This window comes from Ambystoma mexicanum, chromosome 6p (assembly GCF_040938575.1).
Source record: "Ambystoma mexicanum isolate Mex_15411 chromosome 6p, UKY_AmexF1_1, whole genome shotgun sequence".
In the NCBI taxonomy this organism is placed as follows: Eukaryota; Metazoa; Chordata; class Amphibia; order Caudata; family Ambystomatidae; genus Ambystoma; species Ambystoma mexicanum.
In genome coordinates this window covers 292,589,016-292,607,164 of record NC_090935.1, presented here as the reverse complement: position 1 = coordinate 292,607,164, position 18,149 = coordinate 292,589,016, and the positions used below count along the sequence as shown (strand labels likewise).

At 46.7% G+C, this 18,149-nt stretch overlaps 1 protein-coding gene across 4 annotated transcripts in view; it reads right to left on the bottom strand.

Annotated features, from left to right (window-relative positions):
* WDR7 (WD repeat domain 7) overlaps window positions 1–18,149 on the bottom strand; it is a 2,460,073-nt gene that overhangs the window by 1,847,521 nt on the left and 594,403 nt on the right. For all 4 annotated transcript variants that reach the window (XM_069627029.1, XM_069627030.1, XM_069627031.1 and 1 more), the window contains one exon: window positions 13,389–13,603. In XM_069627029.1, coding sequence (XP_069483130.1) covers window positions 13,389–13,603 — 215 coding nt within the window. The remainder of the gene's footprint in view (window positions 1–13,388; window positions 13,604–18,149) is intronic.

The following is an 18,149-nucleotide window of genomic DNA, read 5'->3' as shown; positions in this document are numbered from 1 at the left end:
GAATCCCGATCGTCGCAATAGAATCTCGTGAAGGTGTGCGTCGACCTCCACGTAGCAGCCCTGCAGATGTCCAGCAGGGGCACACCAGATAAGAACGCCGTAGTAGCAGCGATCGCTCTGGTCAAATGGGCTCTCGGACGGCCTGGCAGCCAACCGGTGACAGTGCATGATGCAGGCAGAGAGCCATCTGGAAATAGAAGACTTTGAGAGAGCCTTCCCTTGATTCACAGGTCCAAAGTTCACGAACAGCTGTGATGACCTCCAGAAACTCTTCATGCAGTCCACGTAGAACTTCAGCGCTCTAGCCACATCCAGCGAGTGCAAAGTCCTCTCGGCCGGCGACGAAGGAGACAGGAAGAAAACAGGTAACACCAAGGGCTCGTTAAGATGGAAGTCCGACGGCACCTTGGGCATAAAGGAGGGGTGCGTCCTAAGCACCACCCTCGAGGCATGGAAAGTCAAGTACGGTGCTTTGCAGGATAGGGCCTGGATCTCTCCCACTCGTCGTGCGGAGGTAATGGCCACCAGGAACGCAGTCTTCCACGACACAAACTTCATAGGTGCGGAGTGCATCGGCTCGAATGGGGGCCCCATGAGCCTGGTCAGCACCACGTTAAGTTCCCACGCCGGGGCTGGGGCCTTCACCGGCGGGAACGACCGGAACAGTCCTTTCATAAACTCTTTTACCAGTCGATGGGACTACAGGGACGTCAGTCCTGTGGTTCTGGTATATCTGGAGATCGCCGCCAGATGAATCTTAATGGAGGCATGGGCTAGCCCAGCCTTTGCCAGCGATAGCAGGTACAGCAGCACTTGAGGGGCCGTAATCCGTAGGGGGTTGATCTTCTGTGCTCGGCACCAGATAGAGAACCTCTTCCACTTATGACCGTAGCATTTGAGAGTCGAGGACGCCCTGGCCTTTGCAAGAACCTCTCTGCAGTCGGCCGGTATATCGTAGCCTCCAAACTCTAGCGCTGCAGGAGCCAAGCCTGCAGGTTCAGCGACGCCGGGTCGTGGTGGAAGATGGCGCCTCCTTCTCTGGAGAGAAGGTCCGCGTCCGCCAACAGCTTGATGGGAGGGGACGTTGACAAGTCCAGAAGGTCCGGGAACCAGATCTGCCTCAGCCACGCCGGTGCGACGAGGATCATCCTGCACCGGGACCTCTTGAGCTGGCTGATGAGTCGAAGCAGCAACGGCAATGGAGAGAACGCATACAGGTATAGGCCGTCCCAGGGGAACGAGAACGCATCGCCCATGCTTCTCGGCTGGGGAAACCTGCTTGCAAACCTCTTGCACTTCGAGTTCGTCGCTGTTGTGAACAGGTCGATTTGGGGTTTGCCCCATCGTCGGAAGAGTTGATCCACCTGATCCTGGCGCAGTTCCCACTCGTGACACGCGCGCAGCTCCCTGCTGAGCGAGTCGGCGATGGTGTTTCTTTCTCCTGCCAGGTGGAAGGGAACCAGGAACATCGCCTGGGCGACCGCCCAGTGCCACAGATCCTGTGCCTCCTTGGATAGGGCTGGGGATCTGGTGCCTCCCTGCTTCCGTATGTAAAACATTGTTGTGGTGTTGTCCGTGAAGATCCGCACCACCTTGCCCTTGAGCGACGGGAGGAACGATTTGAGAGCCCAGAACACGGCTCGGAGTTCCAGGACGTTGATGTGCAGGAGCCTCTCCTCCGGGAGCCAGAGGCCTCTCGCGCGGAGATCCCCGGTGTGGGCGCCCCAACCTTCCAGGGAGTCGTCCGTCGTCACCGTCTCCTGGTACGCCGGCGTCTGAAAGTCCTTGCCCGCCGTGAGGTGCGCTCGAACGCCCCACCACTGAATCGCCCGCCGGAACACCTCGTTGAGGGGGACCCTGTCTTCGAAGGTGCCCGTCGCCAGCATCCAACGGGCGTCGAGAAATTCTTGATGAGGGCGCATCCGGAGTCTGCAGAGGCGCACCAGGTAGATGCAAGAGGACATCATCCCCAGTAGGGACTTGATGGACCTCACCCTGGCCACGTCTGTGGCTAGCAGGCGCTGCACTTAGCCTAGAATGGTCTTCGTCCGTTCTTCCGACGGGGCTGCCAGGCGCCACACTGTATCGAGCTTCGCTCCCAGAAACAGGGCCACCTGCGACGGCACCAGTGGGACTTTGGGTAGTTTATGGCGAATCCCAGGTCTGTGAGTAGCTGGACGGTCCTCGCAGTGTGTTCGACGGCGAGTTCCCTCGTCCTTGAGCGGATGAGCCAGTCGTCCAGGTAGGGGTGAATCCCCTGCAGGCGCAGCTGCGCCGCCACTGGTGCTAGGCACTTGGTAAAGACCCTGGGGGCCGACTTCAATCCGAACGGCAGTGCTCTGAATTGGTAGTGGCGTCCCTGGACGACGAACCTGAGGAACTTTCGGTGACTTTTGAGGATGGGAACGTGGAAATATGCATCCTTCAGGTCCAATGACGATAGAAAGTCGCCTTCCTCCAGCTGTCCCAGTACGTGCTGGAGGGTGACCATCCTGAACTTTTGTGATCTGATGTATTTGTTCAAACGACGAAGGTCCAGGATGGGGCGCCAGCCGCCCGTCTTCTTCCTGACAAGGAAGTACCTTGAGTACACCCCGGAGCCCCGGAGCCTCTTCGGGACAAGCTCGATGGCGCCTTTCCTGAGCATCGCCCGTACTTCCAACAGCAGTTGCGGGACCCGATTTTCCTTCCTGGTCACAGGTGGAACGTGAGGGCACTTCTTCAGGATTTCGATAGAGTGTCCTCTTGCCAGGGTATCCAGCACCCAACGGTCGGTGGAGATGGTCTTAACACCCTCAGGATCAGGAAGCGGCTGCCTTTCCCTGGCCACACGGGAGGAGACTTTAGGCTGGCGTTCAGTGGTGACGCCATAGGATTCATCCCAGCTCACAGCAGCTATCAGGTTCAAGTACTTAAAGGTTTTCAGCACCTTGTGTGTAAGTGACACTCACCAGGATTAAGTGCTTTCCAGTTCTAAATGACTCTCAGGTTATGGTTTCTGCAGTGTCTCTGCGCTCCATCCGTCATAATCCAGCCAACCTCAGCTGTGAGCCCCAGGTTAATACATATCCCCATAAAACATCCCCCACAGGGTATCTTCCTTTTCCAATTTTTGAATTGGCCTCCACAGCCTCAATGTTCTTCCAGCTCTCTGCTCTAGTTTGGGTAAGAAAGCCTTGCCATGAGTGGACTCATGCATACCTTTCCACTATATACCACTGATGTTCTTCAGTTAATCCTCTCTGCAGCATAAGAAGCATGGAAGTCATTGGGACATGAGGGCCACATGCTCGCAGGTCTGCAGATTGCATGATAAGCATTTAGGCCCTGTTGTATCCCGGATCCAAAGACAACGCGTGTAACCTGCTTTAGTACTGCACCAGGGCATTGTGGCAGGAAAATTGAGGATTTTTTCTTTTCTTACTAAAAAACTATTGTCAAGTCATACACATAGATAAACAGTAGTGCAGTTCCGCCTAATCCAACAAACCATCCATTACCTGACTTGCAATTTTTCATCCATAAAGCTTCCTATAATTGATTTAAAATGTTATCCCATGTGCTGGATGCAAAAGGATGTAAACTATCTTTTCTGACAAATCATCAGCCCCACCTGTCCCTGTGACCTGTGGTGTACCACAAGGTTCCTGAGTTTCACCTACTCTATACAACGCCTTCACGAAATAACTTTTTGACAAACTAGACAATATGGGTCTCACGTATACAAACTACGCAGATGATACGCCAATACTCATACCCATCACCGGATGCTATGACACTAATGCAAAAAATCTAAACAAAATATATCTAGCCATCCAGGCTTGGATGGCGCTCAATGAGCTGTGCCTGAATGACGACAAAACTGGGCTCATCCTCATTGGCAACAAAACTAACCTTAGCAACCTGCCCTTGACCTACAAATCCTTCAACATAGACGGTAATACCATAAAAGTTGCTAATGAAATAAAAACACTGGGTGTTTAGATTGACTCATCGCTCACTTTAAATAGACAGGTCAACGCTGTCGTCTCGTCGGCAGCCTACACGGCCAAGCTGATAAGAGCCAGTAGACCATTCCTCTCCTCTGATAACAATATCACATTGGCCAGAGCCTTAATATTATCCAGGATAGACAACTGTAATTCCCCAATTTGCAGGAACTAGCGCAAGAAATATAAAAAAAACTAAAAGTTGTTCAAAACAACACCATTAGAGCGGCACTAAACATTCCCTGAAACAAACACATCTCTTCCTTCAGGAGAAATATACACTGGCTCCCAGTCCAGGATAGAATCAATTTCAAAATCCTTACGCTGACCCACAAATGTATGACAAACAAGGCTCCACAATACCTTAGGAACCTCATCCATAAAGCCCATTCTAACAGACCAACCCATTCACAATAAGCCAATCTCCTTGTCACCCCTAAGTACAGAAGACAGAAAGCAGGAGGAACAAGTTTCCGTACCTTAGCACCTAAATTGCGGAATGCCCTGGCACAAGTGCTTTGGATAAAGGCGCTATATAAATAACACATCATTATCACTCACCTCAGAAACTACACCTCCTTCTGGTCCTTTAGAAAAAATGTAAAAACCTTACTCTTCAGGACAGACCTTCCCTCAATAAATTCGTAGGTATTAGAACAGGGCTTGCGTTACCTGTACATAAATGTATATAAATGCTTACTGTATTTTATGTTTTATTTTATGTAAACTGTAATGATGTAACTATGACGTAATTTACATATGTAACCACATTCTGAAGTTTGTATCAGCACCTAATTGCCTTTGGGCTTTGAGCGCTTTATAAGTGAATAAATAAATAAATAAATAAAATCCTCATCGGTTCCCTTATTGTAAATTTTGGTAGATTGACATTATCAGATTGTGTCGTTGGTGATCGTACACTTGTCTTTGGATCAGATAGAAAGAAATGCTAAGGGACGAAAAGTCTTTATTAAACATGGACAACATACATGCATTAGGGACTCGGAATAATGATGCCTAAACAGTGTCAATAACCTGAGGGCATCCTCCATTTTTCTCCCTCTGGATCCTCCTCTCAGGTGGCCAGGGAAAGGTCATCGCTCTTGGATACCGACCCTGGGGGTGGATATGCGAGGGAGGATCACCTGGGTGGAGGGATTTTGGAGAGTGGGGAGAGGATGTCTCGGGAGGATAGCTCTTGGGAGGATAGCTCAGCGGCAACATACTCGCCTTGGAAGCAAGACGACACAGAGCAACACAGGTTCGATCCACGGGTCCGCGCTTAGAAACGTCTGGGTATTTAGCACGTTATAAATAACCAATCAGATCATATCCCCCTTTCCCTTGTCAGAATGAATACAAAAAAGGTAGCAGATGCCCCTCTCTAGAAAGAACACGGCACGATGACCTGTTCTGTGTTTTTTTACCCACTGTGAGAGTCTGCATCCATCGCTTTTAGCTCACTGTACTTTTCACAGTTTTCACTCAGAGAGGAACAGCTCCAGCCCACTGATGAGGCCCAACAAGGCTGAAACACGTGTATGGGGTTGCTGTTGATACGCTTATTCAAAGGAGGTATGCCTGGCATTTCGGTGATGGACTGCCCTTGTGGGCGGGACAAAGACTGACATGCAAATGGGTATTCCTCCTTTGTGACAAGTACAGTGAGCAAAAAGCGATGGCTGCCGACTCTCACAGTGGGGGAAAAAAACACAGAACAGGTTATCATGCCATGTTCTATCTAGAGAGGGGCGCCTGCTACCTTTTCTTGTACCTTGTCAGAATGAACCCTTCCCACCCCTTGCCTTGCACGTTATCAGTCAGAGGTACACACCAAATGTGCCACATATCCCACTTTAAGACTGGGACAAGGAGGTGGCGACTGGGAGTTCTACACACTTCCATTCATTCACACCACTTTGGTACTGAGACGAGGAAGAGGACTGTGGAGGTTTACCATTGCAATAGGCAGTTATGTCCAGTTAATGGGCTTGATTGTAGTCAGGTAACTGAAGGCAAGATCTTGCACCTGCAACCATTTAACAGAATCCAGGTGCATAAAAGGAGAGGCCACCACGTAACAGAGAGACCTGCCTGGAGAACAGAATGCGGCTGGCAGACATGAAGCAAGCAGGAAGGACGATGTGTGCAGCAATAGGGTGACAGATGCCAAGGCCTGAGCGGGCCATGAGGGGGTGGAGACAACCGCAGTAGCCCTGGCCTTGTGCCCACAGCTGGAGCTGTGCGACACTGAAGGCATCCTAGCACCGTAGGATGCTAGCACCAAGGCTCGAAAGTGGCAAGCGCTGCTCGCCAGGCTCCTAAGAAGCACAAATGGAGCGAAAGTATGCCGGAAAGGAAATAGAAGATACCGGGAGGAGCGGCAGTAGACCGGTAAGTGGAAAAAAGGAAACACTAAGACCGGGGCGCTCCAGGAGCTGCTAGCAGGCATATGGTAATGCTGAACGAACGGAAAACTATGAAAAGTGGTTTTGGAAACCGAATGAAGGGTTGAATGCCGAACAAGCTGCAAAGTGGTATTAGCACTGATAAGAGTGCAAAAAGCGAATATTGAATACCGAACTGAAGGAGAAATATGATGAGTATATGAGAATACATAACAAGTAATAACAAGTGATGAGCACTTATGAACAAAGTGAAAAGCAAGTGATGAGCACTTATGAAATATGTGAAAGCAAGGTGGTGGAGAAGAGTGAACACCTGTGGAGATCCAGCCGCCCGACATGGCTGCGTCGGGTGCAGACTACTGCTCTCAGCATGTAACCCTGATTGGCCAGATACAGACTGCTTGTACCTTTCCCCACAATCATGCCTCTCTGAGGTCGGGTCGGCAACGTAGCTCTCCAGCGGAGCATCTGGCAGTGGCTCTCCACCCACCTGGCAAGAGGTTGTGCCCAACAAAGTTGGAGCTGTCAGACGAAATATGCGGAGAGGAAGACTGCATCCTTACCTAATTGCTCCGTGACTTGGGCATTGACCGCACACTGCCTCTGTGTTGGCAGCGACACCCGGGGCGCCCCGACTCGCCGGGGGGCTCATTTGAGGCATTCTCGTCAGAGTAATCTGCTACCAAACTGGAACGAACGGTGGCCATGATAGGGGGCGGTGCCTCCACATTATAACCAACCCCGGGACCTCCTAACAAGAAAGGCTCTGATAGGTGGGAAAATCGAGGAGGGCTATAAAAGCCAGCACAAACTCTGAACATTGTTATTATTTGTTACATTTCAGTAGAACCGAATGAGGAACCAGAAGTCCGAGAACTGGTGGGTTTATACTGACTATCGAAAATGGCAGACGTATGCCCCAGCAATGCAAGAGAATTGCAGGACTATAGAGGATCAGAAGGGGTGAAGTGACCCGTCTGAATTTTCAATTCTCTACCTATGCCCAACAAAGGAACAAGATAAATCCTTTTCCTGAGTTCTGATCATCATTATTCTTACAAGTGATGACGAAGGTGGGATAACGATAACGCGATGGAGGGATTACTGAAGGCGCTAACTGATGGACAGCAACAGCTCCAGCAATTAACTGAAATACAAACCCAGCAGGCTGTGACTGATCGACAAGCCTTCCAGCAGATCATCCAATTACAAAAGACAACAAAATACTGCACAGGATGAACACCACAAAACCATATTGCGTCTTACTGATGCCGTTACCTCACGGAGCAACCCTATGGTCCCCTCTTCCATCCTACAGAAATACAGGAAGGCGAGGATCCAGCGTTCTTTTTGACCAGTTTTGAAAGGGTTGCTCGGAGTGCCCAATGGCCTGTGGATCGATGGGGGCAATATGTGGCCCCGCTATTGTCTGGTGTAATGCAAGGGGCGTACCAAACTGTGAATCCCAATGGCGATAACCCATATGCAGAAAGCAAAAGAGCTGTCCTAGACAGACTGTGACTTGATGAGGAATCGTATCGAATCAAGCTACGGGAGACAAGTCTCGAGCCAGGGGAGAGCCCATGCCAGCTCTACTAACGAATAAAAGACTGGTTGAAAAATGATTGCAGCCTCCCTCCGAAGTGTACAGGAGATTCTGCACAAAGTAGTGCTCGAACAGTTCCTTGACGCACTACCTGGGCCTATACAATGCTGGGTAAGGCAGCGCCATAGGGCCAGTCTGGCTGAAGCCGTAGACATCGCTTCCACTTATCATAACGCGGGGCATAACAAGATGCCGATTCACGGGATACTCCCTCGAGTATTCCCTAGCGGAACAGATCCCATGACATCTAAATCAGTGAAGGCAGGGGTACCAAGATGGAAACGGACAGAAGACCAGACCTTCAAGTCGGAAGAAAGAAAAGGTGTAACAGAGGGAAGAGGCACCAGCACCGGAAGTAGGTTTCGACAGCCTCAGTGCTATGAATTCAGTGACTGGGGCCACACTGCACGAATATGTTCAAAAGGAAGACCTGGCAAACCAATGGAAATCGGATACATGCACAAGGAGACCAGCTGGGCCCCGACCTATCCATACACCGCAGAGGTACGTGTTGTCAGACACCCGACCTACACCTTTTTGGACAGTGGCAGCCAGCAGACCGCCATCTCCCCCAAGTGAGTGAAACTTCCTTAATATACCCTGTCGAGTACATTCCAATACGTTGTGTACATGGGGATGTAAAGACCTATCCTACAAAAAGGGTACACACAGAAATACAGGACAAGGCAGTGAGTCTAAGGGCCGCCGTTCTTCCCTCATTGCCGACTCCCATGGTAATTCAGATCCGATATGCCCTGTTTCAAGGAAATCATAGAAGATGTGGAAACACACTGGTGGAGTGAAGCACCTTATACATATGAACAAACTGAACCACCGGCCATCAAACATAAGAAAACCAGACACGAATTAAGGGACAATAGACAAAGCAGGGTTCGAACAATGTACGGAACCCATACCATAGGATGGAACTTAGAAGACCACGAACAGTCCATACTGACAGACACTACTCTTAGGGTCGTCCGAAAAAGAGCAAATCAAGGAGGAAGACACAACACAACAAGGGGGCCAGGATGCTTCTTCCGACCAGAGCTCGTCTATAGGGTGCATCAGTCTGATGAAGGAACAGACTGAGAATAGCTGATGTTGCCTCGCTCCCATCGCATAATGGTAATACAGTTGACCCACAATCATCCATGCAGGACACATATGGCCCCTCTTAAAACCCAACTGAATTTGTTAAAATGTTTTTACTGGAGAAGTGGCCCGGTTCTGTAAGAAAGGCTCGATATGTCAACTGACCAGCAGATCCATACCTTCTCAAGCACCTCTACAGCGGATGCCATTGATAACCATACCTTTCCAGAGAATAGGGATGGATATTGTAGGTCCACAGGAACCGGCTAGTAGGGGGGTATCAATACCTGCTTGATATTGTAGACTATGCTACCAGGTATCCTGAGGCCCTTCCACTCAAGGGTATCTCAGCCAGAAAGGTCTGTGACCAGTTCATTCCGTTCTTTGCCGAGCAAAAGCCTAACAGACCAAGGCACTAACTTCAGGTCTACAGTCATGAAGCAAGTATGTCAACACCTACAAATTACTCCCCTGAAATTGTCTGTGTACCATCCACAAACTGACGGACTGGCCGAAAGATACAATAAGAGCCTCAAGAAAATGCTCTGAAGAGTCATAGGACTGGAAGGAACGAACTGGGGCCAAGCCTTCCCATGAATCCTTATGGTACTTTGTGACACCCCACAGTTATCCACAGGTTTCCCCCATTCAAACATTTGTTTTGTAGACAACCTTGCACTATCTTGGATGTTGGAAAGGAGGAATGGGAAACTAGTAAAGAGAGACGCCTCTCTGAATATGTGATTAACCTACAAAACCACCTGGATGCCCTGTGAAAATTAGCCAGACAACATCTGGTGAAAGCACAAGTGGCCCAATAAGTCAGCTACAATCAGAAAAGCAAGTCAAGGACATTTACACCCAGTGACATGGTTCTGGTGTTACTACCCACAAGCAACACCAAACTGCAAGCAAGGTGGAGGGGACCCTACATCATTAAAGACGTTGTAGGCCCTGTCAACTACGGGTTTGTCAACCCAACAAGAAACAACCAGAAAAGGTGTACCATGTGAACCTCTTAAAGGAATGGCACGATCCTAAACCCATGGCCTTCATGACTCGTGATCAACCGGATAACAAAGAACAAAGCTTGTATGACAGACGTACTGTGGGTATACAACCTATCAGAAGAAAAAAGGGAAGAAATGAAAAGGAGATTAGAAAGATATGAGAGGGTCTTTTCCAGTCTACCCAGAAAAACTAACCTGGCAGAACATTGCATTAACACAACACCAGGACAGACTGTACGGTTAAGACCATACCGTTATCCCGAAGCGAGGAAAAAGATAGTGAAGGACAAGATAGAAGCAATGTTACAGATGGGTATCATCGAACTGTCTGTCTGCCACTGGTGCTCGCCAATAGTACTGGTGTGAAAACCGGATGGATCAACACAGTTTTGCATGCATTTCTGGATGTTGAACTCTATTTCCAGCTATGAAGCCTACCCCATGCCTCGGGTTGACGAGTCATTAGAAAAACTTGGCTCTACACAATATCTCAGTACTGTTGACCTCACAAATGGGTATTGGCAGATCCCCTTAAAACAACAAGACAACGCTTTACCAGCCCGCAAGGTTTATATCAATTTCGAGTATTACCATTTGGTCTACAGTGAGCCCCAGCAACCTTCCATCGTTTGATGGATCTCGTACTGAAATCTAATGTATCATATGCTGTAGCATATCTTGACAATATAGTTGTCTTTAGTAATATCTGGGAATCCCACCTGGTACCTCTCGAATGTGTGGTAAATGCCATAGACAGGGCTAGCCTACATATCAAAACCAAAAAGATGGTGATCGGTGCAGAAGATACCAAGTATTTGGAGAACACCATCAGCAAGAGAACCATCCATCCGCGACTAAGATTCAAGCCATCGTTCCTGGTTGTTGTGGGGTACTATGGTCAGTTGAACCCCCACTTTCTCTTCCATCGCGGCTCCCTTGACAGACGCCTTGAGGTCGAACAGGTCTGGGGATATTTCCCACGACTCAAAGGCTCAATAAGCTCTGAACACCTTAAAGGACTATCACTAGTGACCCAGAACTCCGGTGTCATGACTTTAAGAAACTATAATTCCTACAAACGGATGCTTCCAGTGATGGCCTGGGAGTGGTTCTCTGCCAGGAGGAAGACAGACGGATTCCTGTATGTTTCGCTAGTTGCAAATTGTTGCCTCAAGAGCTGTCCTATTCTACAGTGGAGGAGGAGTGTCTTGCCATCAAGTGGGCCACAGAGACCCTTCTTTATTGTCTCCTGGGAAGGCGATTTATCTTATTCACCGACCATGCTCCACTACAGTGGCTGTCCAAACACAAGGAATCAACCATTGCGTGTTGCAGTGGTTCTTCTCCCTCCAGCCGTTTGATTTTCTCACAGAGCCTAAGCCCGGCCGGTACGTGTTGGTGGCAGACTATTTGTCCAGGTGTTTCCCCACGCCCGATCGGCCTGAAGTTGTGGTGGGGGTTTGCGGAGATCCGGCCGCCCGACACAACGACACAGCTGCGTTGGGAGCCGACTACTGCCTCCCTTCACTCGCAGCTCAGCAGGTAATCCCGATGGGATGGATACAGACTGCTTGTACCCTTTCCCACAATCATGCCTTGCCGCGGTCGGGTCGGCAGCATGGCTCTCCAATGGAGCACCAGGCAGCGGCTCTCCACCTACCTCGCAAGAGGTCATGCCCAACAAAGTTGGAGCTGTCAGGTGCAATATGCAGAGAGGAAGACTGCATCTTTACCTCAATTCCTCCATGACTTTGGCATTGACCGCATAATGCCTCCATGTTGGCAGCGACACCCGGTGCACCATGACTCCAAAGGGAGCTCATTTGAGGCATTCTCAGCAGGGGACTCGGCTACCAAACAGGAACGAACGGCAGCCACGACAGGGAGCAGGGCTTCCACATTATAACCGACCCTGGGATCTACTAACAAGAAAGTCTCTGATAGGTGGGAAAATCGAGGATGGCTGCAAAAGCCAGTGCAAACTCTTAACATTGTTGATTTTTGTTACTCAGGAGAACCTAAATAGAGACCAGAAGCCAGAGAATTGGTGGGCTTATACTGACTAACAAAAGTGGCAGACATATGCCCTAGCGACGCAAGAGAATTGCATGACGTCAAAGATTCAGAAGGGGTGAAGTAACCTGTCTGAATTTTCAATTCTGTACCGATGGCCAATAAAGCAACACGATAAATCTTTTTCCTGAGTCCTGATCATCATTTTTCTCACAAAAACCACAGATTCAGTCGTGTGGAAAATTATTATGGCAAAGCCAAGGGACTTCCAAGGAGAATCAGAAAGGAGTGTTGACCAATGACACAGGTTCAGAGAGAGGAAACCTGTGATGGCAAGAAAGGCCAAAGAATAGAGAAGTATGAAAAAGTGCCAAGGATTATCGGTTGCGTGACCTATGATGGCTGGACTGTGTGTTTCGACAACTGCGCCTAGGCCGAGTGACCTTTACTTGGAATGAGCCAAGGAAAGCAAAGACAAAAGAGTTGCATGTTATAACAGATTGCTGAAGTGAAAGAGAGAGAGAAATCTAGGAACTATTTGGAATGCCTGGATGATTACAAAGTTGAACTGGAACTATTTTTTGAAAGCTAAGAGATCTGAACTGATTATACTTCTGAATCTGAAGCGCTGACCTCTTGGGGAAGGGAACCCTGAGACCTTTTGGAACTGTTTTAACTTGGGGAAGGGGAAGCTGGAAAGTAAGCCAAGAGCTGGGAGAAGCTTAGAAATGTATTTGGAATACAGTTTCTTTTGTTGCGGACATCCCTACACATTGTTAATCTTTAGTTGTGAGGGCAAGTATAGGTTGACACATACAGACTTAAGTTGAACTTACTGACACAAACAATGCTTAGTTTCTTTAGGTAGGGAAATCCCACCTAAGTAATTTGATTTAGAACATTGAATCTGTTGTCTGTGTCTTACTTCATGATGCCTTCACAACATTTAAGACAATTTTAGGACAACCCCCGAATCTGCGGTCATAAAGCAAACATTTTACTCAAGCATGATGTCCACTGAATAGTTCCACTATGCTGTTCAGTGTTATTTGTATAGAGTCTGGACTATTTAGTCCAAACACCAGGTTACATTTTAAAAACGCATTTAGTTAGCTGCTCCATTAAGATTCCAGCATTGGTTGTATCATTTTTGCATTATTGTTACATCTTTTTAGCTTCATTTTGAGTGACTGACATTAAACTGGAGACTATTCATAAACCAAGACATGAAAAAGCACAAGTCCCTTTGTCTATGCAGGAGACTTACTTTATCAGAGGACTCAGATGCAAGCAGATTTGTGGCAAGAGTCTGGAGCTTGTGATGTGCCATATTCTTGAGAGCAGCAAGGCTTCGTCTGGTCACGGCCTGTTTTAAATTGACAGCGGGGTGACTTAAAGAATCAACCGCAGCTGGGACTGCTTCATCACAAGCGTTTAAAATCTCAACTGCTGTGATCCCCATGACACAACGATCCAATGCACCTTCAGATTAGAAAAGGAAAACAAGCAAAATATTAGCATCCATGCACTCATTCAAAAGTCAGCCAACTTCAAAACTATAAAGAAATCGTTCAGCAAGAGAGCACCTTTTTTTTTTTAAAGTATATGTTCATTCAAATTTCTCAGAACACAAGGAACATGGATATCCAATCGTATGGCAATTTACTTTTGAATTAAGATATACTTTGTTTTCCCTTCATAAGCAAATTATACAATATTTTCAAATTTTCCAGTGCTTATTTTCTGTAAACACTAATGGTCAAATCACTTTGAAGTGTAGATAGTGTTGGTTCAGTTTATTCATGTCTTGCAGCATTGCAGTGTATGCGCCAGAACAAGACTGCAGGGGTGAAAATACAGCACCAGAGTGACAGAGATGGAGAGGCCGTGCTAGGCCCCTACTACGAGAATGGTGCTGGCTGATGTGGCGTTCCGCTGAAATGCAGGGCAGTTCGAAAACACTTTTTCCAATATAAGGCCTAGTGAATAAACAGAAATGGGCCTATTTCAACTTTAATAAAATACAAAGACACTGAGTTGAAGGAGAGGATGCCTTAGAACTGTAATATTGCCAACTGTGTCCAATGGAGTCAAACAATAAGAAACAGGTGGTGCTGCAATGCTGACTTTGTGTAAATTGGGAAAAAGCACCTTTGGCAGATTTAAATCGCAGCGGTGCATGTGGAAAGAAAAGATACATTTCAAATATGGCGCATTTAGTAGATAAAAAAGAGGAATGATGCCTGACATTTAAGAAATAGTCAAGTGACAGATTGCATTATCAGGAATAACAAGACTTAATTTTCATCATATAAAATCAAAGCATATAAAGAGAAAGGCCTGTTTCATTTTTGTAAAAGTGAACACTGGTTTCCCATGTTAACTGTGGCCTATCTGTGTGCATAAGATTAATCATGAATCTACCTCTTTTCTAATATAGTAGAAAAGAAAGATTGTATTTATGAACAGCAGGCCTAGGTGTAATACAAAATCTTACATGTCAATGCAAAATTCTATTCTTTTGGAATTATGAATGTAGCTTGTTTTCCCCACTGAACTGGAAGTTCTGGGCCTGACTTAATTGCCCCTGTAGGGCGTGATTTCTGCCCTCCCCCTCCATCCCAGGTATGGCTGTGTGAAGTGGACATGGAATCAAAAGTCATATCTTATGATAAGGGATGCCTCAGGAGTTCGGCCTAGCGCTTTGGGCAGTATTCCTGAGCGTTTGCTCCCCTTGACATAATTAACAAAAATATAGCCAGGACATTTTGTGAAGTTTGTTTGGACTCAGAGAGACATCATTCTGAAGCATTACTCAGAAATATGAAACGGACACTAGAAGATAGCAAGTTAATATATTTAATTTCACATTTAATTCCTACAAGCTCTAATTCTCATTGCACCAGCTATGGAAGCAGCAATTATACCATAGCATATTGCCAAACATACGAAGACCACTATTGCATAAGCTAAGTGCATGATTTACATTTAAGACCAGGAACAATTAATCATTTTAAGATACCAGCTTGAGCAACATGGAGTTTATGTTATGTTGGTCTACACTAAGCTATGGTAAGGACGGGAGTGGTGCAACATACCAAAATGCTTGTAGTCTCGCAAAAATGCATACAGTTCGACTTCCAAATTTAAACTGGCGCTTTTAGGACTCGCTGGGCTGCATACGAATTGACCATAGCTTCCTGTCAATCGGGCCTGCTTGCGGCTCTGCTCGAAGACCTGCGATGGATGTACCCTCCCAGCCCCCCAGAGTTTGAGTTTTCCTGCGGCGCCGTGTCCCACCACCCAGTCAGCCTGTGCTTTTTATATTAAGAGGGGACTTGGCCTATCTATAATATGTGCGTCATTTCTGCCACCTGTAAAGTTAAACTTTAGAGCTTAACACTGTTCCTGTGTTTTGCTTCGCTTTGAACACATGAAAATCCTGTGTGTGTGTTTGATGTACAGTCTCTAAATTTTACCTGTGTGTTGTAGTATTTGTAAGTTCTTTGGAAATACAAGTCAGTCAATTTGTGCAAGTAATTTGAAATTGTGACATTGTGTTGTGCCACGGCGTTGGGGACTGATGTTTGGTTGCTATTATACTTTGTCAAACCTTAAATAAATATATATCCTTACTATACACCGGCCTTGTTCCTAGCCCATTGGTGGCACAGAGGGTATTGGCTGGGGTGGTGCGAGACAGGTTGAAGGCCTCATTAAAGTTGAATCTGTCTAAGTGCTTTGGGTGCTTGCCACCTTGCTTTGGGGGAGGACTCCGAGTTGAGAGTTACCACCTAATTAATCGTGACAAAGCGAAGCAGTGCTCCGGCAACAAAGGTCTTGTCGTAGTGCCACACCGTCCCCCAGACCCAGAGGATAGCACATGACATTCCCAGATCCTGCACCTCAACACAAGCAGACTGCTTTCAGAAGACGTGGCACAGAGCATTGCATAATCTTCTGAAAGCGGTATGCTCGTTTCGGACAACCTGTTCAAGAGATTTCAGAAGACTCTGCACTGGAGACTGCATGCACACACTGCCAAAGCCTCACACAGAGTGTTGCATCTGTCCAAATTGGTACATATGCCCTGCAATTTACAAGCATCTCTTTATTAGGGCGAAAGTTGTGACTAATCAAAACAAAAGAGTCCATTATTTGCTTAAAAGGGTTTCTTACTGAATGTTAACATTTAAAATTGTGGACATTTTGATGCTCCCATATGCTCTTTGCTTTCATGCAACTCGCCAGGATTGGGTTTTATAAAGAGATACTGTGTTACGCAACCTGGCTGGGGGCCACGCCCATTCGCCCCGCCCAATCCTCTCCACAGCCCCGGCCCTCGAAAGAGGTGACAGTTAACTCAGTAAATGTTATATATTTCCAGCACTGCCTTGCAGCAACTACAAACACTTGCATTGTGTAACTATTGGTGCCATTATTTGGAAATACAGTAGTCTTCAAATTAATTCTGGGTTGCAACTATGTGAAACCGTCTACAATTGCCTCTATCGACACACTGCTGAGATGAAAGAGTAGGATCTGTAGCTTAATAGAACACTAATGTACAGATGTGATACATGCCCAAGAAAACAGAAGTTTGATTAATGTTTGCTCATATTGAATAGATTCTACAATCGCTATATGGCCATTTATCGCTATTTTCTATGGCATTAAGACATCCCTCTTGATTTTCTTCACAAAATCACAGATAATCCTTTGTTAATAAAGGGTTTGCTGAGAACTTGTAAGGTGTTGCGATATTTTCATCATATAAATCACGTCCTATTAAATGGAACAAAAACACGTTGGAGGTATTTTGAACATTAAAAGTATCACAGCAAAAACAACAATCCTACAAGTTCAATGATTATTTCTTAAGTTGAAAGCAGCAATTAAGCCTACAAATGGTCAGTAGACCTCGTGCCTTTAACAGTTTCCTAATCCTCATAAGATTATGTTGTTTTTGCTGTGAGGCTTTGTGAATAACACAGATGGTCCAAAGTGATCCTTGACTCTTTATGAAGCCAATTGAGTATTTGTATTTGTATTTATTTATTTATATTGCGCAGCCTGCCCACGGGCATCAGGGCGCATGTTTGGAAGGGTTACAATGAGAGGTTACAGAAAGGCAGTTACAGGAAGGCAGTTACATATTACAAAGTATAAATATACATAAGGCAAAGAAATATACATATATTTACAAGGTAGTTAGTCGACCCAATATAGACAGAAATGATAGGATTGGTACAGCATGTTTGCAGCGTGCAGTGAGTGTTTACAAAAAGGAGGCTGAGTGTTTTGCAGGCTGGTTTCACAGGATCATGATACGAAGATCCATAGGAATTCTGGATGCTTGATTTTGTAGTCTCTCAAGTCTGCCTACAATGTTTTTATGTGTTAAAACCGTCCATTCCAGATGTTTCCCCGTCTCCCATAAACTGCACTGCACAGTGATCTGTTTGCAGTAGAGAGAGGCTTGCCCACAGCATGGTTAATGTTGGGTTGCAGTCCTTGATATATTGCCTTGAATTGGGGAAGAAACGAGAGGTGTTGCCAGACATGATTCCAAAATATATTACTTTTTGAGATGTGCCTGGGGTGGTCCCTACACTGGAGAGCCGTGCAAATACGAGTGCTGCTGGTCTTTACACCTCTCTGTCAAAAGATAACCTTCTTTTACACAGTGGAAGGTGTGGATCAGACACTAAATGATGGTTACCTGTCGCCCCAGATGACTGAGCAGCATGAGCTTACATTTAGAAGTGCACCTGAAGTTGCAAGATGCTGGCCAGCAGACACATGTACAAGTTGAACAGAAGTAGAGCAATGGAGGATTCTTTAAGGACACTGTATGTAATTAACTCTATGAGTGGACAATTCCACTGATTCAATTCAAATTGCAAACAAGGAGGAATGAGTGGGTCCAGTATCAGGTGGTCTTTCCCTCCTTTCAAAGGAATGTTGTGGTCCAAAGTGTTGTACGCTTCTGAAAAGTTGAGAAGGATCAAGAGGACTTTTCACCCTT